Source organism: Galeopterus variegatus, unplaced genomic scaffold (genome assembly GCF_000696425.1).
Source record: "Galeopterus variegatus unplaced genomic scaffold, G_variegatus-3.0.2 Scaffold1653, whole genome shotgun sequence".
In the NCBI taxonomy this organism is placed as follows: Eukaryota; Metazoa; Chordata; class Mammalia; order Dermoptera; family Cynocephalidae; genus Galeopterus; species Galeopterus variegatus.
The window spans coordinates 130,547-140,472 of NW_007727764.1; the positions used below are offsets into that span (position 1 = coordinate 130,547).

The following is a 9,926-nucleotide window of genomic DNA, read 5'->3' on the forward strand; positions in this document are numbered from 1 at the left end:
AATCTGATTATGGTATTCGAAGGGTGGGGCTTTTGAGAGGTGACTGGATCATGAGGACTGTGCTGTCATGAATGTATTAATCCATTTATTAAATAATGAGTTATGGGTGTGGTTCTTACGGCTTTAGAAGGAGAGGGAGTGAGAAGGTTAGCTCTCTTGCTCAGGTCATTCTCATCATGTGACACCCTGGTCATTGCAGAGTCACCACCTACCAACAAGGCCCTCACCAAATGTGTTCCCTGGACCTTGGGCTTCCTAGCCTCCAAACTGTAAGAAATAAATTTTGTTTTTTATAAATAACCCAGTTTCAGGTATTCTGTCATAAGCAACAGAAACAGACAAATACACAGGCCTTGCTAAATTCCCCCGTTTATTACCATTAGATTACACCCTTTTGTCCTTCAGTCATACTTCTGCATGACTATCCATAAAAATACAGTTTTCCCTCTTTCTTTATGTCTCCATTTCTGAAGTCTCTCATGTCATGTAAAACTTATTAACAAATTTATTAAATAAATTCATTATGCATTTCTTTTGTTAATCTGTTTTTTTTTGTTGTTGTTGTTATAGGGGTTTTGGCCATGAACCTTGTGATAGGTAAAGAAAAGATAATCTTTTCTCCCCCACAGGTATAAGGGGAGGTTCCATTTAAGTAGGGCCACCTTAACTATAAGGTACCTAGGAAGTCAGTAGACAGTCCCATAAAGAATCTGGAGTTCATTAGGGGAGAAGACCAATTTGTTTAACCAATAAACATGTTTTAGCTTGGTGTGTTAATCCATTTCTGTTGCTTATAACAGAATACCTGGAACTGGGTGATTTGTAAGAACATGAAATTTACTGCTTATGGTTTTGGAAGCTGGAAAGTCCAAAGTCCAGGGAACACATTTGGTGAAGGCCTTGGTGGTGGTGACAGTGACCCAGGGGTCTCACATGTCAGAAAATGGTGGAGCAGAGAGAGAAAGATTCTGATGTGCTCTCCTCTTAAAGCCCTCAGAACCATGCCTCTGACCACCATTACTAATCCATTCACTATGACATGGTCCTACAACCTAATCACCTCTCCAAGGCCCCACCTTTCAATTACCACAATAGGATTTTCCATCCTCAACAGTTACAGTGGGGTTAAGAAAATTTAGAATTAAGAATAGAAATGAGAATCTAAATCAGGATCATAGATAAATAGATTTGTGTTGAGTCTAAGAATAATCAATATATGCTTGGCATTCCAAGTATTCATATTATTTAAGAGAAGGTGGCTTATTGGCAAATCTAATAGACTGACCTTACTATTCCAATTTAAAGAGCATAATTAACAAATTTATTTTGTCCTGTGATTTAAGTTCAAAAGGAAATTTGAGGTTTTGCTATGTTAACTTGTATAGAGCTCACAGTGAGCCAGTAAGTATTCTAAGCATTTTGGAGGTATTATGGGGAAAATTTGTATTCAATAGAAAATTATGCCTTGACTTGAGCACACCCTTCCATGTTTCCTAGTCTGATTCTATGGGAACTATTTTACAGTTTTGTAGATTTTATGTCTGTAGCAATGCAAAGTAATTTTGTCTATATGAGCAAATTCTGCCCTGTATTGAAGAGCTTTAATGAACTTCCCTCCCCCACTATGGAAGAAGCTAGTTTCCCATCATTTATATATTTACTTCAGTATTCCTGATCTATAAATATGTCTATTTTGTGGATTCTTCTTTAAACTGGTGGTGATATCTTACCAGTTTCCTCATTAGAGTGGGTTGAATAATGTCCCCCAAAATTCATATCTACCTGGAATCACAGAATGTGGTCTTATTTGGAAATGGATCTTTATAGATATAATTAGTTGGGATCATACTGAATTAGGGTAGGCCTTAAATCCAACGGCCAGAGTAATGCAGCTATAAGCCAAGAAATGCCAAGGATTGCCGCAGCCACCAGAAGCTAGGAAAAGCCAAGGGAAAATTCTTTTCTATTTGGAAGAGCCTTCAGATGAAGCATGGCCCTGCCAACACCATCATTTCCGACTTCTAGCTTCCAGGACTGTGAGAGAATAAAGTTGTTGTCTCAAGCTACCCAGCCTGTTGTACTTTGTATGGCAGCCTTAGAAAACTGATATATACTCATCAATGAGTTAAATAAAATCTTCAACATGTGTTCAATTTATAGCAGTATGAGAGTAATGATTTTACCTGTCTTTGAAAATTATCCTTCAGCAGTGTTAACTCATTCATACTTCCCAGAAATTTGATAAGGTGGATACTATTATTATTCTTATTTTATAGATGAAGAAACTGAGGCCCAGAGAAATTAGGCAATGTCACATGATATTTCCAAAAGCATAACTAGGAGATAGTGCAGCAAGGCTATTCAGATGGTCTCACTCCAGAGAGTGGGCTCTTAACCACTCTCCTCTGCTGCCCAATAGCATAGGGATGTCTAAAAACTTAGAATTCCCAGTACTCATAAAGTTTGATTTGACAGATTCTCTAGAATTTTCCAAGTTTTGCCAAACATTCATGTACTATAAAAGAAAATAAATTAAATTTGTACTCATTTAAACTATTTTTTTATTAAATTATATATTAAGTAATTTATTAAAGTATTACTGAATGATAAAATATTCCTTAATGTAATGGCAACAATTAATTTGATTTACAAATGAAATAATAAATATATGGAAAACTCAAGAAAGAACTAGGTTTTATATTTATTACTTTAATGAGTCAGATATTAATTTTCAAAATCAGTTACCCCAATAAGAGTTTTTTGTGCACAAAAGCTGTCCCCAAAGACATCAAAATTCACCTTGACCTTTATTATGTTATGAAGAAAGCAGTAACAAATTTTAATGCCCATTAATATCTTCATCCCAAGTGAATAAATCAAACCCCTTTAGTTTTCAGATCAGGATTCTTTGAAGTTCTTGGAATATCACTTTCCCAATCTCTACCCTCCTCACCCCTGCAACTCCTTACACCTAATTCTTATTGGTTCTTCAGGATGTAGCTTAAAACCTTCCCTGAACCCCAGTTTAAGTAAGACCCCCCATCCCCACCAAGAACACTCTCAGCACACTTACACAATTATAGTTATGTGTTTATGTCATTATTTGATTCACATTCAGCTTCCACACAAGACTGTGAGATCCCTGAGGACAGGGACATGTTGGTAGCATTTTCCACCAAATCCAGAGCTTCACACCATGTCTGTGATATTACCAGTGCTTTAAAAACACATGCAGAATGAAGGAAGTGAGGAGCAGTTTTGAGAGCACATGGCCTCTCTGTGGTGGAGAATTCCCCATTGGGTGGGTCTCCCACTCCAGACACCGAAAGTGGAAGAGGAAGACCTACTCCTGCCTACCTCCAGCAGCTAGGGTATGGCAGGTAATGTGTGCCAGCCAATCAGATGCTCCCATAGAGGATATCACTCTCTGGCTGGTGATTCACAGAGGCAGGGACAGTTGAGAAATTGATGGCAGCTCACAGCCTGGCAGCTACAGGACTGCAGATGTCTATTGGCTGTGTTTATGGTATTGCCAGTGAAATAGTCCTAAACAAATGATGGCTGTGGCTCCAACTTCCTGCTTACCTTGGGCCCTAGCCTTTTGTAAAACCTGGGTTTACAATAATTCTGAAAATCACATGTTTTTCTCTTAAAATATTTCTTTCCTCCTTAAACTAGACAGTGGATTTTCTGTTACTTACCATCAAGAACCTTGACTTATTTAAGTATATATATATGCTTTATATATTTTAAAAATAAACATAGAGAGAAAGAGGGAAGAGGGAAAAAGAGAAAATAAAAGAGAATGAATCTCAGAGCCTGGAAGCATGAAATGAAGCCACCCTTATAAGACACTAAGTATTGGGCTGTGTTTGGACAGCACGTGGGTGCTGAAGAGAGGGCTTCTCTTTAGGTTGGAAATCAATTGTTATTCAGGTTATGATCACTGATCATGACTAAAACCATTGTGAAATATGGAATAAATCCATATTTCCCCAAGTGTAGAACAGGGATGAGTTGGAGTTACATGAGGTTCTTTTATGTGGGGTGTCCACCTGGCATTAAATATTATTGAATTATATAGTGAGAAAGTAATTCCTTTTCCCATCATCTTCCAATCATTTCGATATTACCAAGGACATGATATCTCTTTACTACTTCTCAACACTTACTATTCTTCCTTTTTAACAAAGAGAAGGCAGCCTTAGGCTCAGAGCATTCACAGACCCTTGCTAGAATTTAATTACATTTTTGTTTTTGCCATGTTTTGTTTTCTAGTTACTTCTTATTTATAGCAAGTCATGATAATTTTCCGTTTATAGTCATGATATTAGCATTCCTAAATTTCTTTCAGTTAAAGAAGAAAGTCAACTTAAAAATTCTGAATAAATAATAACACAGATGAAACGCAGGGCAAAAATCCCAAAGACAATGAATGATGTGTACAGTTTAGAAAACACTGGAATAGTCCATCCATTTATAGCCACAGAGCAGGATGTAAATGACTAGAAGGTGAACCTGAAAACAACAGCAGCAACAACCGCTTCAGAAACACTTCTGAAGGCACTCGAGTGTGTGTGGTGGACAGATGGTTTACTCTGCTGAAGCCAAGACCAAGATAGTGGCAGAGGTTGGAGGAGGCAGAGGTAGTAGCAATTGTTGCCATCATAAAACTGCAAGCAAGAAGGTTCAAAGTACAAGGCAAGGTTTGTCAGCACTTTCATGAAGAAGAAGCCACACAAATCCAAAATTGCTGCCAAACTCTATCCAGCTCCTCCTTCATTGACTGGATGGTCCTCTCACGTGTGCAGGCAACAGAGACAACTTTCTTCTCCTTGGTTTTGAGGTAGTATGACGTACAATTTTATATGCCAACATTTAAATTTTATTTTCTTACTTCATTTAAATTCCCTTACATTAGTAATTCTCAATTGGGGAGAGTCATTTTTCTCAGACTGCCTGCTTATCAAAGATTCTAGAATGTTCCACGGTGGGGAGGTAGGGATATCGGTTCTCCCTCACCTCCCACCCAGTTCAAATCACTATTATAATGTGAGCGTATCATGCTCCTCTAGAGAACCACTTCTTCTGTGAAAGCCACAGTGTAACCGTCTCCCACCCACCCATAAGACCACGGGACAGGTGTCTGGGTAGTGTGGAAAGAGGAGGTCAGCTTACCTTTTAGCACCATAAGACATGGGTAGAAGATACAGCTGAGGAAGAATTATTCTCAGCACCAAAATAATTTGCAAAATGGCTAGGCAGTAGTTATACAGCATCTTGATGAAGGTTGCAGAAATTAAGTAAACAACTCGCAAGAGCAAAGAGCAAAAGCCCTTACATTTTAAGCCAGTGAGAGCTCTTCAAAATTTTAAAAAGAGGTACACTCTGAATAATATGACCTTGTGAGAGAACATGCCTTGGCCACAGATCCTGTATAATTTAAGTAGATTCAGAAAAGAGGTTACCAGCCAGAACAGCTTTTTAGTGACAAAGATCTGGTTTGTTTCAGCAGGGAATGTCTTCTGTAACTTAGATACACTTCCCCCTCCCCCCACCCCTTCTTTTCTCCCTCCCTCCTTTTTTCCTTCCCCCCTAACCTCCTATTTTCTGAGTTCTTGCATGCTTCTCTGACCAATAGCACCAGAAGTCATCTGTACTTTATTGGACATCACTGGTTTTCAGACTTCTTTCTCCAAAGCCTGTGACCTGCAGAAAAGCTGGCAGGGTGAGACCTACTTTCTATCTGAGAACAGTCGTTTGAGGGTGCAGGGTCTATAGTTGGCCACGTGATATTTCAAGTCCTGGCTTCACCACTTACAAGCTGTGTGACACTGAGCAGAAAATTGCTTCATTATATTGTGTCTCAATGTCTTCATATATAAAATGAGAATAATAAAATCACCTACTTCATTGGATTTTGTGGTTATTCAATGGTCAAGTTCGTGTAAAGTACCGAGAACAGGACCCTGTGTATATAAGCACAATATAATTGTTAGCTTTACGTATTTAACGTCTCCATAACCTTTCCTTTGACAAAAGAGTTCTACTGCCCCCAAAAGATCTGAAAATCACTTTGCTGCTGTTGCAGATAATTGTTTATTCATTCAGTTAAGCTTTTTTTGAGCATCTAAGTAGTTCCAGGCCCTGTGCTAGGTTTGAGGAATTCAGGGTTGAATGACAGGGTCCCCGTGGTAGAGGAGCTCATGTCCTGCTTGGGTCGGCACACAAGTAAATAACAAGTTACAGGAAAGCACACAGTTATGTCAGGGATAGGGCCAGTTTCACGCTCAGAAAGTTGGGGACAGGTGGGTAGGTTACCCAGCCTGGGGGTCAGGGGTCAGGAGAGCCTTCCTGAAGGAATTGGGCCCTGAATCTGGATCTCGGAGTAGACATTAGTCAGAAGAGAGAGGAAAGGGCTTTAGGCAGAGGGGACAGAATGTGGCAGTGCCAGTTTCACGCTCAGAAAGTTGGGGACAGGTGGGTAGGTTACCCAGCCTGGGGGTCAGGGGTCAGGAGAGCCTTCCTGAAGGAATTGGGTCCTGAATCTGGATCTCAGAGTAGACATTAGTCAGAAGAGAGAGGAAAGGGCTTTAGGCAGAGGGGACAGAATGTGGCAGGGAAGGCAAGTGCAGCTGTGAGAGCAGAGAACTTTGGGGGAAGTGTCAGAAGTTCTGTTCAGTAAGAGTAGGAAGTCAGAGAAATCAGGAGCAGTGAGGCTTGAAAGACTGGGCTAGGTCTTGAGGGATCTTGAAGGCTGTACAAAAGAATTTTATTCTGGAGGCCACAGGGGCCAAGGTGGAAGCTTAATCAAGAGGATGATCGGAACATATTTTATTCTGTGGTGGCAACATGTAGACTAACGCACTATCTCGAGGTTACTGCACTAATTCATCAGGTGAGATAAGAAACGAGGGCATCTCAGAGCACAGAAATACATACCTGTGCTGAAATGTTCATCACCACCTACTGTTGAATGTCCCAGTGTCTAAATTCTTGAGAAAATCCTGCAGAACAACTTCACCATGGCTTTTCACTTATCTACATTCTCTGTAATAATCGGCACTTTCTTACCTTAACTAGACTTAACCAGCCTAATTTTTTTTTTTTTTTTTTTTTTTTTTTTTTGCTATCCTTTCTTTCTGTTCTATTATTAATCAGTCAGAAAAGCCTTTTCCCCTTGGTCTTGTCTACACTTACCCTTTCAATGATTATTGATTTAAATATCTGTTAAGAAATATATATGTGTGTGTATGTAATAGTATTTAACATGACGTTATTAATTTGGTAATACTTAACATGCAGATAAAAAATGAACTTTTCCTTTCTTTTCTTTTTTTGGCAGCTGGCTGGTACAGGAATCAACCTTGGATGTGGTGTCATCAGCATCATGCTCAAAAATGTGTTTTTCATTTCTTTATACCTCTACTGTGCCTATCACAAAGGAGGCTTCTGGATGCCCTATGTTGGTGGGCAGTTCACAATTAGGTAAATATACACATTGTGTGAAGGGAACATTTTGAAAAGGGCCCCTGATTAAATTTTTGTCCACTATTTCATGAATCAGTACAACTGCTAAGACAATTTCTCCTCTAGAAAGACTAAAAGGAGAAATACTTTTTTCACATTTTTTTTATTAACAGATAAAATCAAAAAGGTCAGTTCTTGAGTTGCTATTAACCTTATTAATATCTGAAGTGAAACTAAGATTCATCTAGGGCTGGGAGGAGGCAAAGAGCAGAATAGCAGCTCTTGAGAAAGAATACCACTCACGGTCACCTTGTTTTGTTACCTTTTCTTGTGTTATGAATAACGAAGGTGTCAGCAGTGATTCCTTCTAGAGTGTGGGCGATTTTGTACTCATTGCTTCAGCGCGCGCGCAGGCACACAGACACACACGCGCGCACACACATACACGCGCGCACACACATACACGCGCGCGCACACACGCACACCACACTTTGCGTGTTCCCCAGCTGCTTCTGTGCACTTCCGTCCAACTTTGCAGGTGTCCCTGGCTCTGGGTCCTACCCTCTCCTCTCCCAGGTACTCACAGAGTCTGCGTACTGGGCGGTAGGCTGGGGATGCGGTGGATATCCTTGCAGGTGACTTTGAAGTCGTCCTCCTGATGGCACTCGCAGGGTGGAGATGGACACCCCTTTCCCCCCAGGCTCTTGGGCAGGGCGAGCAGCAGCACCAGCTGCAGCAGGGGCGCCGGCCTCATTTTCCACGGGGCCCCAGGGCTATTCCTTTCCCCTCCGCTCCCGCCTCCTCCTCAGCGCTCCGCTTCCCCAGGGTGAAGGAGCCGGGAGCGGAGGGGAGGAGCAGAGAGGGCTCGAAGGGGCTGTGACCTCAGCAGCGCAGAGGGGGCTGGAGAGGGAGAAGAGGAGGCTCTCGAGTGCTCCGCTTTCCGAGGCAACTCTCCACCCAAGCAAGCTTCTTGCTTCGCTTCCCTTGGCCCGAGCCACGCACCCGCTCCGTCTGTTCCCTGACGCCTAACACCGGTCCCGGCTGTCCCCTCTGCTCTCCACCCTTCCCCACCAGTTCCTTTCATTTGTACTCGCCAAAGCCTAATGGAGAGGTCCTCTCCTCTCTTCATCTCTAACCCCCCAAATCCACCTCTCCCCTTGGGGAGCCTTCTGAAAACGCTGCCTGCCGGGGCGCCACCGGCGCGCAGTCTGTCCGGGGAAGGTCCCCGCGGAGTGGTCTGCCCCGAGCGCACCAGGGTCCTGCGGCGTTGCAACTCCTCCCAGCCCAAGTTGCCTCTGCTGAGAGTCNTCGGACGCCCTGAGGCAACTCCGGGACCGGGCTCTGGCGCCATCTGCTGTGCAGAACGTGAGCGGCAGAAACGGTTCCTGGTGACCGGAATGTGTCTGCGAATCTACCTTGCAATGCGGGTTTGAGGCCGGCCTGGATTTTTTTTTAATTGAAACGTAATTGATTGTACATATCCGGGGGATACAGCATTGAATATACATACCTGTGTGTAATATGTGATACTTAAATCAGGATAATTAGTATATTCAACATTACACCATGTAGCCTGGAAATTCTAGTCTGTCCAGAAAATTTAAACCTTGTTCTCCCCAGAAGATCAGAAGAAAAGAATCCTTAGGTGACACACCATCATGCACTCATCATTCTTCACACAGCAGCCAAAAAGTAATTGCAAATACAGGACAAATCAGATTGTGCCAATTTCCTTTTTAAAAGTCTTCAATAACTTACTAATTCCTCTTGAGATAAAAGGAATATCAAATCCTTACGTAGTGCGTGATTCCTTTTACATGAACTTTTAGGACAGGGGAAAAAAGCTATGATGATGGAAATCAGAATAAAGATTAAGGAAAACTGACTAGAAAAAGACAGGAGGGAATCGAGGGGTTCTATATCTTAATTAGACTGGAGGTTAAGTGGATGTATACCTTTGTCAAAATTAATTGAACTGCACACTTAAAATATGGGCATTCCAATGACTATAGAAACTTTATTTAAAATCACCAAAAGCTGGAAATAATGCAAATGTCCCTCAACTAGTTAATGTATATACAAGTACTCATACATCCACACAGTGGAATACTATTCTACGATAAAGATGAACTGCTGATACAGCATGCACAGATTTTAAATACATAATGCTAAGTGAAAGAAGGCAAACTCAAAAGATTATGTATTTATATGTAATTATCGTATAAATAAATTCATTTATATGAAATTCTCAAAAAGGCAAAACAATAGGGACAGGAAACAGCTCAACAGTTGCAAAGGCCTGGCATTCAGAGGAGAGGTTGTATTACAAGCGGACACCAGAGAACTTTCTGAGTGATGAAACTGTTCTAAATCTTGATTGTGATGGTGGTTCCACGGTAGTTTGTTAATGTGGTGGATCACAGTGACTGATTTTTGAATGTTAAACTCACCTTGCA

At 41.3% G+C, this 9,926-nt stretch overlaps 1 protein-coding gene across 1 annotated transcript in view; it reads right to left on the reverse strand.

The window, feature by feature from the left end:
• Positions 1-8,224, reverse strand: part of LOC103594964 (thyrotropin receptor-like) — a gene marked incomplete at its 3' end in the record, with an annotated part of 89,819 nt that extends 81,595 nt beyond the window's left edge. Inside the window, exon 1 of the mRNA XM_008578265.1 lies at positions 8,055-8,224. Within this exon, the coding sequence (XP_008576487.1) occupies positions 8,055-8,224 (170 nt within the window). The remainder of the gene's footprint in view (positions 1-8,054) is intronic.
• Between the last annotated feature and the right edge of the window lie 1,702 nt (positions 8,225-9,926).